The 22,068-nt window shown below is 35.8% G+C and overlaps 1 protein-coding gene across 3 annotated transcripts; it reads left to right on the top strand.

The window, feature by feature from the left end:
* The first annotated feature begins 190 nt into the window (after positions 1 to 190).
* Positions 191 to 22,010, top strand: LOC128999871 (hydroxyacylglutathione hydrolase, mitochondrial). Of its 3 annotated transcripts, none has more exons than XM_054426606.1 (10): positions 191 to 349; positions 12,557 to 12,662; positions 13,630 to 13,747; positions 16,211 to 16,332; positions 17,619 to 17,740; positions 18,265 to 18,363; positions 18,586 to 18,689; positions 18,822 to 18,966; positions 19,830 to 19,951; positions 21,920 to 22,010. In XM_054426606.1, the coding sequence occupies exons 2-10, from the start codon at positions 12,589 to 12,591 to the stop codon at positions 21,938 to 21,940; spliced, it is 927 nt and encodes a 308-aa protein (XP_054282581.1). In that variant the 5' UTR covers positions 191 to 349; positions 12,557 to 12,588; the 3' UTR covers positions 21,941 to 22,010. The 3 variants fall into 3 exon arrangements, with proteins under 3 accessions (XP_054282581.1, XP_054282583.1, XP_054282582.1); XM_054426607.1 differs by lacking the exon at positions 191 to 349 and adding an exon at positions 6,230 to 6,248; XM_054426608.1 differs by lacking the exon at positions 21,920 to 22,010 and having other exon boundaries at positions 19,830 to 20,368.
* The last annotated feature ends 58 nt before the right edge of the window (positions 22,011 to 22,068 follow it).

The raw sequence follows: 22,068 nt of genomic DNA, 5'->3' as shown, positions 1-22,068 counted from the left end.
CAATATCGATATTGAGATTGAGACCAACAACACACAACACAAGCTACACGTGATCAGATCAGACAGCAGACGACAAGTCGAAGTCAGAGTGGTGGCCGGTGGGGAGCTACAGAAAGAGGGGAAGGCTCCCCACCACGCGATGACCCCACACCTCTAGACGCTTGTGAGAAACAGACGTTTGTCGTTTATCTCCATCTTGCATAACAAACATAACCCTATATCTTTATCTGCTGAGTTCTTCACAATCACAGAGTAAAGTACGATAATATTCATTCTTAATTTACAATTAGATTGGAATACCTCAAGTGATGAGAAATTTAGGAAATATACCGTCAGCTTGAAGTCCAAGGTAAGGATACTAAATTACAGAAATCAGTAACTTAGGCTACGGTAGCCTGATTAGTTTTTATTGACACAACAAGATGTTTTAATTACCAACGTAAGCTATGGTAGCAGTGGTTGCATTAGTGGTAATTATATCGACCTCCGGACCTCACGCGAAATTAAAAATTTCTTTTTTCCAAATGGTCGAAATTTCACGTTGATTTCAAAAATGATTGTCGTTTTTTTCGGAAACTTCCCGTTTTCCCGGAAAATGGGAAAAACGGGAAACATATTTTTTGCTCAAAACCCATGTTGTGGGTACTCAAATTATGCGGAATTTCCTCCTGAACAAGAATATGTAAATTTTATTACGATCGGACCACTATTAAGTAAAATATCACTGAAAAACGGGAAAACGGGGAATTTTTTTCTCAAAACCCATGTTGTGGGTACTCAAATTGTGCGGAATTTCATCCTAAACAAGAATATGTAGTTGATCGCTTTTAAGTAAAACATCACCGGACAGGTTAACTAACCTAACTTAGGTTTAGATTAGGTTAGGATAGGTTAGTTTAGGTTAGGTTAGGTTAGGTTAGGTTGGGTTAAGTTAGGTTAGGTTAAGTTAGGTTAGGTTAGGATGGTTTAGGTTAAGTTGAGAAAAATGCAAGCATTTTTGAAATAGTAATTTTAAGTGTTTTTCGCAGGATTTCAATTTTACAAAAACAGTCTGCAGGCAACATAAACTAACAACTCGATACATTATAACCTAAACTTTAACTTACCTAATCTAACCTACCTTCAAAGGACTTAATGCAGTCACCAATTCACATACAGCACGACCTATCACCCTGACATGCCTTTTCTGACATCAAAAGGAGTTTGCATACACATTCTAGAGGTTTGGTTAGGTTAGGTTAGTTTAGAACAGTTCCGTCAAATTAATTATAAATTAACCTAACCTAACGTATTATAGCTTATAAGCCTGCTCGCCAAAGAAGAATACACCCAGATGGCCAGATTTATGTAACCATACAGCAGGTTTGGTTAGGTTAGGTTAGTTCAGAACAGTTCCGTCAAATTAATTATAACCTAATGTAACCTAACCTAACCAACCTAACTAAACGTAGTATATAAGCCTGCTCGCCAAAGAAGAATACACCCAGATTGCCAGATTTATGTAACCATACATCAGGTTTGGTTAGGTTAGGTTAGTTCAGAACAGTTCCGTCAAATTAATTATAACCTAATGTAACCTAACCTAACCAACCTAACCAAACGTAGTATATAAGCCTGCTCGCCAAAGAAGAATACACCCAGATTGCCAGATTTATGTAACCATACATCAGGTTTGGTTAGGTTAGGTTAGTTCAGAACAGTTCCGTCAAATTAATTATAACCTAATGTAACCTAACCAACCTAACTAAACGTAGTATATAAGCCTGCTCGCCAAAGAAGAATACACCCAGATTGCCAGATTTATGTAACCATACATCAGGTTTGGTTAGGTTAGGTTAGTTCAGAACAGTTCCGTCAAATTAATTATAACCTAATGTAACCTAACCTAACCAACCTAACTAAACGTAGTATATAAGCCTGCTCGCCAAAGAAGAATACACCCAGATTGCCAGATTTATGTAACCATACATCAGGTTTGGTTAGGTTAGGTTAGTTCAGAACAGTTCCGTCAAATTAATTATAACCTAATGTAACCTAACCTAACCAACCTAACTAAACGTAGTATATAAGCCTGCTCGCCAAAGAAGAATACACCCAGATTGCCAGATTTATGTAACCATACATCAGGTTTGGTTAGGTTAGGTTAGTTCAGAACAGTTCCGTCAAATTAATTATAACCTAATGTAACCTAACCTAACCAACCTAACTAAACGTAGTATATAAGCCTGCTCGCCAAAGAAGAATACAACCAGATTGCCAGATTTATGTAACCATACATCAGGTTTGGTTAGGTTAGGTTAGTTCAGAACAGTTCCGTCAAATTAATTATAACTTAACCTTATCTTACATAACCAAACGTAGTTTAAAAGACTAGGCCTACTCACCAAACAAGACGACACCCAGATGGCAAGATACACTTTAATATGGTCCAAATAGTTCAAAAGGGAAGAAAATATTACACTATGTACAATGGTTTTGGGAGTTTACTTCAATATAGTTCAAAAGTGAAGCAAATATTTACATTATGTACACGGGGGTTTACTTCAATATAGTTCAAATAGTTCAAAAGGGAAGAAAATATTTACACTATGTACAAAGGTTTTGGGGTTTTACTGAGGTGGAGGGTAGAGCTGAGCAGCTGCACGGAAAAATTCGTGCAGTCTGATCTTGTAGGGGTATTTGACCTTGAACATGTACTCAGCCAAATAACCGATGAAATGGGTTTTCCTCACACCAAATCTGGGCGTTGTATGGCGCACATCTCTCCACTGACGCTCTATTGTGTTTGTGTGCGCACCAGATTGAGGGTCCACAAAATTAACGGAATGGTTAACCGTCAAATGGTTGAAACCATTGTGTTGGAGGCAATTATAGGCACGCCAACAATCGCTGATAATGGTCGTGCCAGGGATAATCCATTCTTGTATGATTGCCAAGAGCGTGTCGGCATCTCTTGTGTCTACCGGTACTAAAAAACTACGCCCTGACCCGCGCTCTACACCTCCGAATACCCATTGTCCCTCCACAACTCTACCGCGATTGTATTTGCGTTTGCCGAATTTGGCCTCATCAATCTCTACGATTTTATCCGGCCCTCCGATCATGGCCGAGTTTCTTTGAGAATGGTCAATAAAGACCTCGCGGCAGAAGGAATACCAATCGACCACGAAGTGGTCGGATACCCCTAGTTCTTCCCTAATCAAATAGTGTCGTGGGGGTTTTAAAAGAAGCAGGAACGCCACCAGCTGAACATACTTCTCTAGAGGGAGATGGGATCTTTCTAGGAAGGTTCCCTTCCGCGCACTTAAGAAAAAATTGCATCTCCGTATTCCTTTCTTAGGATCACGTCGGCTTTTCTGGCACCGGTACCGTAAATTTATTCTGTCCAACACGCATACTCTACCACAGTTTGGACAATTTACGGATCGGTGGAAAATTCCATGGTCCAACAAAAACCTCACCACCCGGTCATAATCCCACGCACCCGTCTCCAACAAACTAATTTCGCAACTTTCACATAAATTTGCATCGCAATTTTCACAAAAATTTGCATCAGCTTCTTCCACCATTTTGCTCACAACTAAAAGGTAAACAACTTTCTCCAACAATACTCCCATAATATCACACTAATACCGCAACACATGGTGGAAGGAAGCAACAATACTACGCTAATATCGATCAAACTATCGATTAGATTAGTAAACATTAATTCGATTTGTTCATAATCAGCGAGTGTGGTTAGTCATGTTAAGTTATGACAGTTTTATTTTATAATTAAAATAGTTAATAATAGATATTATTAATCGATATTTCCAATCGATATCTTTAATCATTGGCTTAGCTCAATTAAGAAACTGTACCTTACTCCCCTCCTCTAAGCTCTTGGACTCGTCCTTCTGCTGACCAGACCAGAAATGAAATGTCAAAAAATGGCTTGTTAACCTCGTCCCGCTATCAATTTTAGCAAACTTTAAACGCGATTTTGAGGGTGAAAACGGCGTTTCCCCCAAAAGTGTTAAATGTAAAAAGTGCTCAAAATAGTCTAATTTAGGTAAATAAAGTAAAAAAAAGTCAAAATAACATAAGTAGTAAAAACTCAGTTTTACCGTTAATTTACTTACAATACTCATTTTATTGATATACTAACCCAACCTAACCTTACTTACGAACTTAGGTTAGGTTAGGTAAAGTTTGGTTAGGTTAGGTTAGCTTAGGTAAGTTAATTTTACTTAAAATACTAACCTAACCTAAACTAACCTATCCTAACCTAACCTAACCAAACTTAACCTAACCTAACCTAACCTAACCAAACCTAACCAAACTTAACCTAACCTAACCTAACCAAACTTAACCTAACCTATCAAAACTCAACCTAACCTAAACCAACCCAACCTAACCTAACTTAACCTAACCTAACAAAACTCAACCTAACCTAAACCAACCTAACCTAACTTAACCTAACCTAACCTAACCTAACCTAACCTAATCTACACCTAATTTAGGTTGTGTTAGGTTAGTTAACCTGTCCGGTGATGTTTTACTTAAAAGCGATCAACTACATATTCTTGTTTAGGATGAAATTCCGCACAATTTGAGTACCCACAACATGGGTTTTGAGAAAAAAATTCCCCGTTTTCCCGTTTTTCGGTGATATTTTACTTAATAGTGGTCCGATCGTAATAAAATTTACATATTCTTGTTCAGGAGGAAATTCCGCATAATTTGAGTACCCACAACATGGGTTTTGAGCAAAAAATATGTTTCCCGTTTTTCCCATTTTCCGGGAAAACGGGAAGTTTCCGAAAAAAACGACAATCATTTTTGAAATCAGCGTGAAATTTCGACCATTTTGAAAAAAGTAAATTTTTAATTTCGCGTGAGGTCCGGAGGTCGATATAATTACCGCATTAGTGAATAATTTAGTGAAACAGTGGTCAAAGCCAAGGGTCTAACTTGTGTTGTAATTTACTCACCTAAGTTAGGCCCATTCATTAGAGAACCAACCAATGTGCTACAGAATGCTAAGGTCCTCATGAGAACAAAGTTCCTCATAAATGCTATTTTATTAACACGTTGACTGCGCGCGGGCGACTTTACAGGCGCTCCCCAGTGGCGGGCGAAGCCCCGGCGTGCAACCGAATCAGCGAACGCAATTGGCATTCAAATATTTCAGTCTGACGAATCACAAAAGAGCAGTGGTGACTGTGCTGCGTTACCCCGAGAGTGGATGTAGTTCACTGAAACACCCAAGGGTAGCAGCACTGCACGGATCCGTATCCAGTGTCTTTGTAATGTGGGTTGAAGAGAAAATATCCCCGAAACCGGGACAAAAGCATTGCCAGACAGGATTTTACGGGAAATTTTAGTACCAACCTACACCAAAGTAAAGCTCACATTCTAAGCTGGCAGGCTGGCAACGATTATAACGTCTCCGTCTGAGGCTAAGCTCACACTGACTCAATATATTTCTGTTGGTCTGGTGCCGACTTTTGTCGGCGCGCGCCACCTAGGAGCGCTGGCGACGCTGACTAAAGTCGGCACGCGCAGTCAACGTGTTAACAGTCAATGGGCCAAACATGATTCTTGGGTTCTATAATATATGTCATTACTTTTAGACTGGCTGTCAAACTAAATTTCTTTTAAGTTTTTACAATCTCCAGTTTCTTACCAACCATCCAAGTTAAGCAAGCTGATGTGTAGGCCTACCTATTTGTATTCGTTAGGCCTGCCGTTAGCATTGTTATAACTCAATAACTCGTTTATTCAACCAAAGTAACAAATAGGCCTACAGTTTTGCATTAGTCATGTCAAACAAAATTTTATCTTTACGTCTAAATTAAAATAAAACAATATTATTACAATAAAACAATTGTGCTTCAAACAAACTAAGTAGATTTACGAACGAGTGACAAGTGTCTTCATACTTAATTTAAACCCATCAGTGACACATTCACAGACACTGTAGCAACTCTAGGCCAAGAGTAATGTTTTTACTTGCCTTTTGGAGCGGACCATGTCCGGCTCCAGCTGAAGGGAGGGAGGAAGTAGATTGAAAAGTGTAATGTCCTTGTAATGGAAGTGTCTCTTATAGAATGACGTTGAGTGAGATGGCAATTTCAGATGTGAATTGTTACGTAGTGTAGGCCTATATGAATGAGTAGGTGAAGATTGATATTGGTGTGGGTTCTTTTAGCGAATTTCCCCATATAGGGAATAAGCTATTAGGCCTACTGTAGTAGGTAATCATGGTAAGACTTGGACCCGTGATGACCGATTTACTTTTTCGTTTTGAGGTCCCTAGAGACCAAAAACACCATCCATTCAAATTCATATCTATATTTATAAAAGAGGAAGTTTGTATGTTTGAACGTTATGAGCTCGGACACTGTTGGACCGATTGCCACAAAACTTGGTACATACATGTAGAACTTCATGGAATAGGTTTATACACCATCAATTTCGTGATACGTCCAATCGGCTCCGCCCCGGTGGCTCTGGAGTTTCCCTATGTCCTTAAGAGTACTTATATTGAAATGGAATTAAAGAATCTTAACAGCTGGTTCAACTAAAGAATTTGATTCTGTGATGTTCAATAGCAATAAAAAGTTAATAGGTTTACCATCAGGGTGCAGCACATTATTTTTTCTAATTTATGACGACAGCTAATTTGCAACCAAAAGGTGAGTGAGCGTAGCGAACGAATTTCAACCTGGATGCGAGTTAGCATAGCGAACGAGCTCCTACCTAAAGGTGAGTACAGTAAGCGTAGCAAACGAACTTCAACCAGGACGTGATTGAGCGATGCGAACGAGCTCATTGAAATTTTAACGAGCATTTGACATAAAACCACATTAGGAAAGGACGACGTCTGTCGGGCCAGCTAGTATATTTATATATGTGTCCGTTAGCACGATAATTCGAGCAAAAATCATCCGATTTTGATGAAATTTGGTACAGACGTGTACACCTCCGTTTATTCGAACGACTTTGCGATCCAGCATGATCGGATTATGGGAACAGGGGTTTATAGGGGGTTATATGGGGCAAAAATTGGGTTTTCCCATTTTGACCCTAAAAACTCAAAATTTAGCATTTTCTTTTCAAACCATTTTGTAGAGCTTAAAAATAAAAATATTTAGTATATTGAAGCGTTATTATGCGCATAATGGTTACGGAGAAAATTCCAAAAAACTGTAAATTTAAAATGCCCATTTTATTCTTATGGAGAATAAGTCTAAACTGTTGTAGTTTGCTTGTTTATGGTCATATTTTGATCAATTTTGGAAAATGCATACATTTTATACTAAACTATTAACATTTTACAAAAAAATACCGTTTTACCCTCCCTGTTGCAGCAAACCTCATCAAAACTAATGTTATTTAAATAGGGAAAAATGTGATATTTTTAAGGAGACATTTGAGTGTAAATCCAATCAGGCAAATGGAAATTCGCTTAGTCTGCAGGTTTGCTGCGGCCACAAAGCAGGGGGGGTGGGGTGGATTGCGGCAGGGGTTTGCGGGGTATTTAATTAGAGTCAAAGTTTCCAAAATATTATCCTGACTGCCTTCTTCTGGAGCCGGAAGAGGAAAGATGTTTTCCCACACTCACACCCCCTAATATGCCGTGCGGAGTAACTCAGCCGTACCGGTACTCCGTAGACTCATAAGTGGGGTCAAAAACAGCCAAATGAAAATATTGTATCGATTATTGGATTATTATACCAAACTTTGATATATTGAATGAAATAATCTATATATCGATCGATATATTCTTTCTGTTGTTTTTACCCTACTTATGAAAGTCTACCCGTGATAAATCTTTGATCTATTCCCTATTTGGAAGGACCATATACTTAGACCTAGGCCAAATTTAATGTGCAGTAACTTAACTTAAGGCTACTTACCATACTGGGTTATAGGCCTAAAGGCTGTTAATAATATAGGCTAATCAATGTTACTTGCAAGGAAGGGGCGAGAGTGCACAATTATCTCTTTGGCTCATAGCGTGTCACATGCAAACGGCGGGCTTGCGTCTTCATCCATCATAAGTAGTCTATGATCATTGACTATATAACACTATGATCCATATAACGCTATGATCCACTACCTGGGGCTCTACCTTTAAAAATATCTGACAAGGCCTACTAGGCCTGTTAAAAAAAAGTTTAAATAGATCTATAGCCTACACCTGGCCCTACATGTACACCATCTACCCTGTGATGTAACGGTTTTCACGGAGCTTAGTTCCTTGTGCGCCCTTGTGTTGGACCTTATTTTGCGATATTATAAATGGATGAAGAAGAACGAATTGCGCGATTGTTAGCTGGAGTTGAAAGGGAGGACAGGGAACAACATTAAGTGGAAAGACCTACTGGTGCGATTGTTCGGGAACTTATTTTTTTCAGAAAGAATGTCTTTAACAAAATGAGTAGGCCTACCTACGGTATTCCTTCTAACAAATGATTTTTTTTTTTGTTAGAGACCACTGTTCAAAAGTTATAAAGAATTATGTTATTTTCCCATTAAAAAAATTATAAAATAAGAGAAAATCGTATTTTTGAAAGAAGCCGTTTTTGATTGAAATTAGTATGTGATGGTCCTTATAATTCCTAACAAAATAGTGCAACCCCCCCAATTCCTGTAAAAATTATGGTTCAAAAGTTAAATGCAATTTTTGTGATTTTACCTATTAAATATCACCCCATGATAACAGGTTGTTGACAAGCTTGAAGCTAATGGGAGAAAGTATATGTGTCAGATTGCTGATACCGTTTATTATTGTTTATTATAACATTTTCTTGATTATATTAGGCCTATAACTGTCCCTGCTGATCACACAATATTTTAATTTTATAAAATAGGAGTAGTTAAATTTAGCCTATAAAATAAGTTAATATTTTTTAAATATATAGGCTATATAATGCATAATGAACATTGGTTAAACAAATCTAATATTAATGTATTAAATAAGTTAAGTGGTTTTAAAGTAGCTGACTATTTTTGTAGAGACAGAAAACTTAGAGGAGGCTCAGCTCTTTTGTTATCTCAAGAAATTGAATTTAAAAAAAGAGATGATCTCAAGTTTTTAAATGAAGAAAATAATTTTGAATGTAGTTTTGTAGAAGTTTGTGAATGGAATACATTATTTATTTCAATCTATCGTATACCAAATCTGGACATTGATGACATATTTTTTGAGAAATTTGACTGTCTTTTGTCTAAACTTTGGCATGAGTCTAAGTCAAAAAACATTTTAATAGCTTCAGACCATAATATCGATCTTCTAAAAAGCAATAACCGATCAAGAAGTTTACAATACCTTTGTTATCAGTTTGGGTTAAAATATCACTTTTTTCAACCAACAAGAATAACTCCAACCTCCAAAACTTGCATTGATAACATATTTTCTAACATGAAATTGATTTCAGATAAAGCTGAAACCCAAATTATCAATGCAGGTGCATCTGATCATGAAGCAATACTATTATCACTAGCTGACTTAAAACCACCCCCCTCAGCTTTAAAAAGATCAAATGTTTCTTTTAAAAGGTCATTTAATTCAGAAAATTTAAATTATTTCAAAAATAGTCTTATTGAAGCAGATTGGAAATTTAATCCTTTTGAAACTGTAAATACAAATTATAATAGCTTTTTAGATTGCATCCTGAAAATTTTTAATCAAGCTTTCCCTCTTAAACAATCAAAATGTAATTCTGTTAAACATGCATCCAAAAACTGGATTACACTTGGTATAAAAATATCCGCTGAAAGAAAACGGCTTCTCCATATTGAGTCAAGATGGAATAAGTCTAAGGACTTCCAAGATTATGTAAAAACATACAGGCAAATATTCAAAAAAACAATTGAACTCTCTAAAAAGAAATACAATGATCATTACATTAAAAATTCTCTTAATAAGACCACAGCAACATGGGAGATTGTTAAAAGGGAACTTGGACAACAAAAGGAAAAATCAGAATTACCTTATCATGTTCAAAACGATTCCTTGAAACTTACACATTTGGCTAATAATTTCAACAACCATTTTCTATCTGCACATACATCAGTAGGGTGTAGTCCTAAAGCCAAAGAGGCTCTGAATTTTATAGATTCAAAGTACTACAAAAATACATTTAAATTCAAACTAATTACCGAATCAGAAGTAAGGAAAATTGTATTTTCCTTAAATAACACAAGATCTGTCGGTTGGGATCAGATTCCATTGTTCTTACTTAAGCATGTAATAGATGAAATACAAACTCCTCTCTGTAATCTCATAAACCAGTCCTTAATGCACGGTATTTTCCCAAACAAACTAAAATATACTCCGAAATTTTACCACTCCATAAGAAAAATGATAAAAACACTTTAGAAAATTACCGCCCAATAGCTATGCTCTCAAGTATATCTAAAATATTCGAAAAATGTGTTGACCTACAATTGAGAACTTTTTTAGAAGATAATAATATTTTTAATGATTCCCAATTTGGATTTAGAAAAGGATTAAGTGCTCAACAATCAATGACTAAATTAGTAAACTGTGTTGCGAGTTCCTTGGATGGATCTCAGAAGACAACTGGAGTTCTGTGTGATTTAACCAGAGCTTTTGAATGTGTTCATCACAGTTTGTTAATAGACAAACTTGAAAAATATGGAATAAAAAACAAGGAACTAAATTGGTTTTCTACATACTTGAGGGATAGATATCAAAGGACTAAAATTATCAAATTTGGACATACTATAAATTCTAATTGGGAAAAAGTTGAAGTAGGGGTGCCTCAGGGATCAATATTGGGCCCCTGTCTATTTCTTATTTATGTAAATGACCTACCAAATGTGTTAAAGATGGATGTATTTCAATTTGCTGATGACACAATGCTGTTATGTAAGGGACCCAATGTTGAATCCCTTCAGCACACAGTAGATACAGAATTGGCCGCTTTAAGTGACTGGTTTAGAGTAAATGGGCTCTCCTTGAACATGGACAAGACTCAAGTAGTTAATTTTCGATCAGATCATAGAAATAGTTTAAAACAGACCACTTTTACACATCATCAGTTAATGTCTGAGGAGACAGTCAATTTTTTGGGTATTCATATAAACGAAAATCTTGACTGGCTTCCTCACATTGACAAACTACGGAAAAAACTTTCTTCAGCAATATTTTCTCTCAAAACAATTTCTCAAGTTACAGATACTAAAACTCAATTAACAGTTTATCATTCATATTTTTCATCATTAATGTCATACGGAATACTTGTCTGGGGAAATTCTTGCCATGGTAAGAAGATATTTAGGCTTCAAAAGAAGGCACTTAGAATCATAGCTAAAGTACCCCGAAGAAGTCCGTGCAAAGTCATCTTTCAGGCTTTTAGCGTTTTGACATTTTATGACCTGTATATTTTAGAAGCATTATTTTGGGTATTCAACAATTTGTCCATTTTCAGGGAGGGTTACACTAACCATAGGTATAACACTAGACATAAGAACCTAATTAAGCCTACTAGCCATAGATTATCACTATTTGAAGCATCACCTCAATATATTGGACCAAAATTGTATAACTTGATTCCTGATCATTTAAAAAACATTGCAAATCCAAAAAAGTTCAAACAAAAATGTAAAGAATGGTTATTGACAAAAACATTTTATTCTTTAAATGAATTTTTAAGTGGAAATTGGGAGGGTTAAGTGTTGAAATTATTTTATTTGGATTTATTACTATTTAAGTATTATAATGCATTGACAAATGTCCTGTCATTTTATGATGTAATGGCATTCTGTAAATAAATAAATAAATAAATAAATATAAGTTAAACAACAGAAATGTAAAACATTGATGATGAATTTGTATAACCTCAAATTATCTGGTCTTATTTTGTATTGATTAGAAGGTTATTCCCTCAGTATTATGAAAATATTTTTTCATCACACGGAAAGAAAAAGTGTCTTTTTGGTAGGCCTACTGTACTTTATTGTTTTTCCAAGCTCGGCTCCGCCTGTTCTCTTTTTCTACGCCTCGCTTGTAGAGTGGCGGACCCAGGATTTCATTTGGGGAGGGGAGGGTTGTGATGAGTATGTGATATCCCCCAGAAAAAAGGGGGGTCCGGGGTTCCTGCCCCCTGGAAAAGATGTGGAATTTAAAGTCTATTGTTACCTACGTATTTGAGCCCTAAAATATGCTCAAACTAATAGTATTTTTGTTAGCTAATAAAATATGAAATAATTCGGGGGGGGGGGGTATCCCTCCCATCCCCCCCCTGGGACCGCCACTACGCTTTATGACACTAAAATTGTGTACCGGTACCCGGTACCAAAAAGAGCCACTTTCGCTCTTAGTGCTGAAATACACTATTGCAAAGTTACTATTCAAGTAAGCCAATTTTATAATCTTGGCCATGTTAAAATGCTTAATTTAATAGTTTTCCATGTTTACAACTATTTATGATACAAAGTTAGTCTGTAAAACATTAAGTAGATGATAATAAACAATTTAAAGTTATCTGGATTTGTTTATTTCCTTGATAACAGCATTAACAGTTGCACTGTGTTGCAGATAAGACCAATGAGCTGTAACGTCTCAGTGTGATGTTTAATTTTGTTGTGAGAAGTTTGCCAAACGTCGTCTCACAGAACATTATCTCCACTGTATTCCGTGTTGGGTATGTTTCAACATTTACATTAATCTTTTAGGTTATGTGTAGGCCTAATTGACTATTTTATCTCTAGTTTTACCATAGTTATGTTTCATTACAAACTAACCTAAAGTTACCCTATTTTAGTAGCTAAATGAACTTATTACGGATGTAGGCCTACAATTATGTATGAGGTACTAACTTATTGGTTGTGTGGAGAACTTGCTTATGCAGCCCAGTCCAAAATTATGCTAGTTAGTGCTAATGTTACTTGTAGCCTACTCCTAAATATTACCATTCCCGCAGTCGTAAATCATTTTAACATTCATTGCCAAACCCTGTCCTACTCACTAACGTTACGTAGAAATTAATTTCTATTACTTCATTTGTTAATGTTAGATTTAGTTATGTTTAGATAGGCCTAAGTTGTTTTATCTTACCTAAAAAAAAATTACATGACTGGTGGGCAGAACTTTCATCCTGATATGATTTATTCCCAATTGGTTCAAGGGACGAATCCAAACAAATATGCATAAAAACTAAGCTTTTGTTGGCAGTAAACATATCTGTTTCTTATTCTAAACCAATTGTGTTTTCAAGAAAAAAACATATAACTTCATCAAACCAACATTAGGAAATTGAATTGAAAATAATACCCTACTTGTTACATACTTGAGGGAATTTTAAAACGATGGTTAGTTAAGAGTAGAAATTCACTAAATATTCTAGACAGTATTAATGAATTAAATGCTTTGATGATTTAATACGACTCAATAGGCTTTAAATAAAATACTTGAGTCTTATCAACCAGTCTCTAATCAGATGTTTGACTGAGCGATTAATCAGACACACTTGTCTCAAACCGAAGAAACCATTTCATTACAGTTTTTACTGGGTTAGCTTGTTTAGTTTCTAAACATGTGTTATTTTTAATGTGAAGTAACTCGAGTGCTTCAATGTTAGTCGCACTGGTGACTTGTGTTTTGTGTTCCAGTGCCTGGGCCGCTGTCAAGCAACGAGGGGAAAAGTTCCATTCTATCCCTAGGTTGGTAATACTGCCCGGGATGGACGTCAAGATCATACCTGCGTTGCAAGACAACTACATGTACCTGGTGAGTGAAATCTCAATACTTAAATAATTTTCATTGAAATGGCGACCATAAGAAAGTAGGTATTTTAAGCCAAGTATGAATGGAGATAGTGTAGGATGAGTGGCGCGATCTTGTAGTCTTGTTGGTGACTAAGGCTGACATATCCCTTGGACACAGCTGTTAATTAATAGCTCACACAGCCAATGGCTACTAAGGAGCCTACAGTTTATAGTGGAATCCGAACCACATTTTTGCCTGGTAATTAGTCTAATTATCAGGATAGTACTGCGGATACTTGTAGTAGGCCTACTCACTAGTGTGCCATGGAGCATCGCATCCACAGTGCATGCCTATAAATATCCACAATTCCACCTCCTAGTAGTTGTATTACAGGACAAGGCCACCGTCCCAGTCTGACAAACAACCTCAAAGTTTTCCTAAAACGGTCGTGATCGGCTTGGTAAAGCTTTGAAATGTTTAGTGTGAACAGTGTCAGATCCTAGTTTGTATTTGTATACTTTCTCATTTGAATGGAAGTTCAAATAAGTAAATTTAAATCAGTTTTTTATTTAGCTACAAACCGATATTTTGGAGTTTGCCAAACACCGCTGGCGCTTCCCTGCCTCGTGGAAAATTATTGTTAACCTATATTATATATCATGATTGATTGACAAGGTAAGTTGTTATTATTACATTATATATGTAGGCCTATGTAAATTTCTCATTAAATTAATTCAACTATCCTACTTGTCATTAAAAAAGGGTAACATATGTTTTCAAACTAAAAGTGTGATTATTAGGATATTTTTTTATATACGATTCAGAAATTTTATGTTTTTCTTCTAAATGTAAACCTACATATTTATCTTGATTGTAGGTGTGAAAAGATGTTTAATTTTTTTATGGAATGGAAGAAATAATCAAATAGGCCCTACAATTTAAACTAGGTTACCGTACTCATCTTCTAAATGTATTATTATTTTTAAATTTGTTTAATAATATGTTTCTTTTTACATCTAGACACCTAGGCTATGCAAATAGATGGAGATCATTCCAAAAGTAAATTATATTTTTTACATTTCTGATATGCTGAAAAATAATATTTTTATCCTCATATTGTATAAAATATGAGTAAAGATTTTGAAACACCTTGATTCTATCTAAGTGAGTGTTGTAAAGATGTGCAAAGTACATAAGGCCTACATTGATGAAGCTGACTAACATGTGAAATACAAACAAACAGCTGATGTGTTTATATTGCCAATCAACTCCCAATCAACCCAAGCTCAATGTTGACTCGACAAATCAACTCGTATTGGCCCGCTCTGGTAGCTGATAATACAGGAACCGGTACCAAGTCTCCAAGGCTGAATTGTGCGAATTTCTATTACTAGTTTGTCTATTCAATATCTTAAATAATGTGTGCACTAATATTAAAACGTGGCAGAAGGGAAAGGATATTTAAACTATTTACATTAGGTACTAATGAGATGGGTTCATTATGGATTATTGCTTGAAAAAGGAGAAATTCAGAGAGAAAATGTACAAAAAATGCTAGCCTACATCAATAACTTTTTTAACTATACACATAATAATGTGAATGTTTTTAAAAGTTTAAGTAACACGGTAACACCTAGGCTACATTAAAACATTTTTTTTTAAAGATATTATTTTTCAAAGCAAAATCTTTAACATCATAAAATGAATATAAAAATTTCAAATTCCATCTAAAAAGAAACCAAGTTTAAATGGTTTTTATTTTATGCAAGACTAGATCCCAACATAATAAATTGAATGAATTAAAAATATCTTTAAAATAAAAGATGTAAAAATTACAAATTTCAGTTGAAAACTTTTTAAAACAAAAGAACTCGGTTAATTTCGGGTTTACCATGCCAATGCTATATTTTCAGACAGTCAAAGGTTTATACCTTTTGTTTGTCATTTGGTTTGTACAAAGTTGATGAGTTTACTATATATGTACTGGGATATTCAAAAGTAGGCCTACTGTTTTCTTAGACAGATTGTTAAAAAAATAGAAAAATAATTCATTATGTGTCAATTTTTTCTAGTTCACCTCTTCCCATTGCAGGAACCATTCATCATAGGTACCATTATTTACGCACCAGTAGTAAAAAATCTAATACTTTTTGGATATCAGGATTACCAGAGTTTAATCTGGCTCAAGAATAACAAAACTAAAACTTTACGCTATTCATTGTCTCTAGGTCTGAAAATAGTCAACTCATAATTTTTTTAGTTGAAAATGCTGTTAGTGAGTGTGAAATATTCTAATGTTTTGTATTTCTTGTGACAGATTTGACTCTTTTTTCATTCTGGTAAGCCTACCAACCTGAAAAGAATCATAAAAACATAGGTCTTGTGCCCTATGTGCAATACCATAAAATATATTATTTCATACCATCATTGTCTTTTGAATCTCTAAGTTATACTGTAATAACTATTCCAACTTTTACTCATCAGATAGTGGACAACGAGACTAAAGAAGCGGCCGTGGTGGACCCAGTAGAACCTGAACACGTACTGGCAGAACTGAAGGGGAAAGATATCAAGTTGACTAAGATCCTCACCACACACCATCACTGGTAAGTGGGTTTGTTGGTGGTCATGAAACATGAAACTTATATGATTTCGATTTCCTATATAAATAGTTGTCAAAGTTTGCATATTGCTTAGGTAAGGTTCGATTTAGGTAAACTTTAGAACATCTTCCGAGGACAAGGTTGAAGAATATCTTTTCCTATACTGGCCAAAACGAAATGTTGCAGTCTCGGCCAAGATAATATTCTATTGTTACAGCAAAATCGTGGACACCTTCTGCGGTCAAGGCAAAACTAAGAAAAAATTCTGTGGTGCCTGCAAAGTTATGGTCACCTACCGCGTTCACAGCAAAATCAAAAGAACATCTTCACCAGTCTTGGCAAAATTGAGAATACCTTCTGCGATCATGGCAAACTTGTGGTCTTTTTCTACGGACACAGCAAAATCAAGAACATCATCTGCGGTCACGACAAAATCATAAATGTCTCTTTAAAGAAAAAATTCTGCGGTGCCTGCAAAATTGTGGTCACCTACAGCGGTTTCACAGCAAAATCAAAAGAGCATCTTCACCTGTCTTGGCAAAATTGAGAATACCTTCTGCGATCATGGCAAACTTGTGGTCTTTTTCTACAGAACACAGCAAAATCAAGAACATCATCTGTGGTCACGACAAAATCATAAACGTCTCTTTGGACAGGAAAATAAACTCATCACTGTAACTAATTGAAAATAATAATCGAATGAAAGAAACAAATTACCAAATTAAAAGGCATACTTGTTCTAGCACTTTGAAAGTAGTCAAGAAGCCGCATTAAGTCTCCTAATCAAAGTTTTTGTTTATCGTGTAAGTAAGCACTGTTCTATTTCCTTGATTTTATTTTATTTATCACTTTCAGGCGTATAATTGTAGCTTTGTGAAGTGTCAGAGGTAATTTGTGTTTCAAAATGACATTTGAACGGCCTACAAATGTCGTCCGGTCGAGTCGAATCTGATCCTAAAATACTTGCAATAGCAAAAACTTTCTGTTTATTTCTCTTTGTGTGTATATTTGATCTGTAAATAGTCGACAAACATCGCTCAATGTGATATCGACATCCTAAGATCTCCGATAGTTGTTGATTAAATGGTTCCGTGTACTGCACCTGAATGTCAATAAAAACCTATACTCTTTCTCTTTGTCATTGTCAAACCAACATTGTGCTGCACAAACCCAATTGTAGAGTTACCTTTAACTTGTTAAAGCCAGTTTGCGGTTTTTTAGGATTGTACATTTACCAATGTCCAACAACAGTTATGTGAGTTTACATTTAATTGTTGTGTGTGATGCAGGGATCACGCCGGAGGCAACAAGAAGCTGCTGAAGGCCTACCCCGAGCTGCCTGTGTACGGTGGGGATGAGCGGGTAGAGGGGTTGACTACCAGGGTGGGAGACGGTGACAAACTGTATATCGGTGAGTTTTTTATTAATTCCAACAAGTTAGCTATTTGACCGTTAATTTCTACTTGTGTAATCGTTGCTAGTTTTATGGCTATTTGTTATATGACAGGGGAAAGGAGTGAGGACCCATCGGGTTGGGTAAAAAAGGGTGTGAATTCACATGTTCATTCGTCACATGTGTAGAGGCTCCGTCGGGTTGAGGGTTCTAGTTTCTTAGTATTTTGGGATTTCAAACGCGAGGGTTGTAAACACAACATTACAGAGGTTTTTAGACACAGTTATAAACGTTAAAAATGGCTTTAAAAGGTCACCATCGGCTTTAAAAACTAAAATTTTCTCAACAAATTTTCTGAAGGAGCAACCCCCAGAGCCCCCTTCTGGCGTCGGACAACCCCTTAGCCCCCCCCCCCCCCCCCCCCGACAAGGTCCTAGAACTGCTAAACTGTTCTCCAACAACTGTACCCTGAGTAACTAGCCTAACCGTTACTTTTGTTTGTCTCAGATGATTGTTCTAATGATAACTGTTACTTGTGACAGGTAACCTAGAGGTGGACTGTCTACACACACCTTGTCACACCAAAGGTCACATATGTTATGTGATCAAGCCCAAGAATCAGCCACAAGCTGTCTTTACCGGTGAGTCTATCCAATCTCAGATTATACTCTCAATTTTTGAAATTAATATGAACATAATTGTTGTTGAATGCAACAAAAGACAGACAGATAAACTACTCATTCATGTATTTTGATTCAGTTAACCTACTCATATTGATTGGCTTAAGTCTACTGACATTTGTCAATAGACTGAACATTGGATTATTCATAATTGGTTTGATGAACAAAGTCAATGTCTTGTAGGTGACACACTGTTCATCGCTGGCTGTGGCAGGTTTTTCGAAGGCACGGCAGACCAGATGTACAGCAACCTTTATACAAAGCTTGGATCACTTCCCAATGATACAGTGAGTGTATAATTTTATGAAACATATACATGTAGGCCTATTGTTATAATTGTACCTTTAATGTTATTTTGTAGCCTATATTTTACCTCTCCATTTCTAAACAATGTTTCTCAATTTTTTTTTTTTTTTCAGAAAGTCTTCTGTGGCCACGAATACACATATGCCAATCTCAAGTTTTCTGCGTTTGTTGACTCAGAAAATCAGGCAGTGAAGAAAAAGTTGGAATGGGCAGAGAAAATGAAAATTGACAGACAGACGACAGTGCCTTCTACAATTGGTAATTGTAGAACTAGAAATGGATTTTAAGAATGTTGTAAAATGGTAAAACCGTTAATTAAATTGAACTTTTTTTCATTTTGGTTAAGCAGAAATTTACTTTTGGATATTATTTTTTACCATGATCAACAGCCAGACAATAACAATAAAAAAATCCGATATTTTTGTTACCTAAATTTTTATATAATGTCCAATCCAAGCTATGATATTGGAAACTGAAAATTTGTGTTTTAACCATCTTTTGAGTGGTCTGACTTACGGGAGGTATGAATGAGGCATCGATGACATCATAGTTTAGTTAAAAATTCCTCCGTGAACAGCGCTGTAGTTGAGAGCACTTTGGCTATAATGAAGGTTTACTAAAAAAAAAATGGTTCTGTTCATAAAATAAAATTATAAAATGCATTAGATTCAATTTTTTAATTATAAAATTAATCGGTCATAACCTAACCAAACTAACCAAACTTGCTGATAATGAAAAAATCGAATGAAAGTTTACTAATTGAAAAAATAATTCTGTTCATAAAATAAAACTAGAAATGGCTCAATTTCAATTTTATAATGATTTTAATTATAAAATTAAACTGTCATAACCGAACCAAACCAAACAAACTTGCTGATAATGAAAAAATCTTAGACAAAAAGTTAGTGCTACTGGTGGGATTCGAACTTGGCATCTTCAGTTTATTAGCCCGGCACGCTAACCACTAGACCACCGAGGCCGATGGCTCCACACCGTATCGTTGCGCTAATGGTGTTCCCTCAGCTAATCAGAAGCCTCCAAATCGTCATCGTAGGCTCATCTATACCTCCTTTGAGTAAACACCATCTTTTGAGGATGTTTCATTGTGTTTGTTGTTTCAGGGGAGGAAAAGGAAACTAACCCCTTCATGAGGGTGGACACGGCACCCCTCCAGTCTCGGGCGCAGACGACGGATCCTGTAGTGACAATGGCGTACATCCGCAAAGAGAAAGATAACTTCAAGGCAGGTTAAACTATCCAACGGCCTAGTATTGGGTGGATATGTTAAGAGGCAGTTGAGGAAGGAGAAGGAGGCGAACAAAATATTTTCTTCTCCTTTATAATTTTCTTTTACTTCTTCGTTCTTCCTCTCCTCTTACATTTCCTTTCAAGACATCCTTATCTCTTTTACTTGTCTTTTCACTTCTTCTTTTTCATATTTCATTTAACTTCTTCCTCCTTCCTCTTATCTGCTATCAAAACATTATCTCACTTAATGCACTACTCATTTTCGAATGCAAGCAGACATTGCCATCATGTTTACTTCCATTCTGTTAACTATGTGATAGGGCCATTTTACTCATTGGTGTCATGTTGTATACGTTTCGTACTTTTTTATTTTATAGTTTAGGACTGTTGCAATAAATTACTTGCTACTGGACGCTTGTTCATTCATCCCTGCCATGTATTGATTTCAAATAGGTTTTTTTTTCCTAGGACGCTTGGCATGAGCCCGGAATTGTTTTTCACATAACTTTAGGCTAGACCTAGGGGTTGCGGCATTATCACTTAGATAAAATCCATTGGTGACTTGGCGGGAACACTAAACACTAAGTAAACACCACCAGCTCGACCAGCTCGCTCCCCGATTTCTACTAGGTTAGAAATGAGAAAAGTAAAATGTTTATGTAAATGTGGTAGTTTATTGTCATTAAAATTGGCACTTGCTAATACATCACTTCATAGTCCAACACTCAGTAGTATGACCCTGCCATAAATGAGTCATTGACCGATGCCTGTACTATAGTGGAATTAGATTTAAGTTTTGACAGGAGTCAAGCGTCATTCCAGTCGTGGTTAACACGCTTCATTGGGTCCAATGCTCATAGTCATGCAGGGAAAAATTACATGGTGAGCTTTGCTTTGTTATTTCTAAGCTCAAGTTTGATGCATTATAACTGGGCCCAGCTGTTCTTGGTCATTGGGCTTTGGATAAATAATAATAATCCTGACTTAAGAACCAGCTAATATTATTCAGTAAAAAGGTTTAAAGATTTATTCATTCATCCTTCAGTCATATTCGACTTAAAATAGAAACCTTAGCTGTCAGAGGTACAGTTGTCATAAATTTCTAATCTAATCTAACCTTTATACAACTTAAGTAATAAACGTAGGCCCTTATTCAATGCGAAAAAGAGGTTATATCATGAATCATGAACACAATTGACAATAACCATTCATATGCAGCCAAATCCTACGCAGGAGTAAACAAACTAAACCTAGTTGGGTTTTGTATGCTATAATCGTTGCTATAATTTTAAAATAATGCCTAAACTTGTGAATTAAAATTCTGTACATGTTGAGAGTATCAAAACATTACTTTTATAAATTTGTATACTATATGTTAGTTTTGACATTTCAGTAATCAAAACTTTTTGGTAACTAAAACCTCTCAGACGCAAAAGTATCTTATTATGGAGAGCCAACCAAGCCTCTTGAATTTGGATTATAGAGCTTCTTGAAGCTGTAATATAACAAAAACATTGATAGAACTTTGCTGCTTCTTCATTTTGCTTTACCACATAACTTCCAAAAATCTCATTGTTTTATTTCATCATCGAGCCTTTCGTATCTAATGAAATGATGTGCTCTTAATTGGGAAAATCCTATTGTGTTAAAAATATACCTTCAATATTATATTTAGGCCAGTGGTGTGTGTGGTTGTTAATTTTCCAGTTTAGAAATGCTCACTGTTGCCGCATAAAAATATGTGTTGCTTATCAATATTAAATAGGTTCTTTGGAAAAAGCAGAGTCGTACAGTGATCCCACATGTTCTCGCCCCACTACACCACTGATTTAGGCATTTGTATTCTGTATAGGCATATGTATAGCCTGTATTTGCATAAGACAAAATTAAATAGAGGTAACTTATGTGTTTGCCAAGCCTTCTATATTTGGTTTTAACAATAAATCATTTTTCTTTTATTTAGATCCGGAGAAAAAGGCTCTAAACTCGGATGAATCGTTCAATATTTTACTTGTGCAACAAGGTAAATAAACTAAACTTTTGAGGTTAAGTTATATTTTGTATGATTTAATAAATTATATATAAAGTATGTATTGTTAATAACTACTTTTT

This window comes from Macrosteles quadrilineatus, unplaced genomic scaffold, assembly GCF_028750875.1.
Source record: "Macrosteles quadrilineatus isolate MER2022 unplaced genomic scaffold, UCM_ALF_1.0 Scaffold_8__2_contigs__length_117827958, whole genome shotgun sequence".
In the NCBI taxonomy this organism is placed as follows: Eukaryota; Metazoa; Arthropoda; class Insecta; order Hemiptera; family Cicadellidae; genus Macrosteles; species Macrosteles quadrilineatus.
Note: the sequence above shows the minus strand (reverse complement) of the source record. Positions and strands in the feature narration are given on the sequence as shown.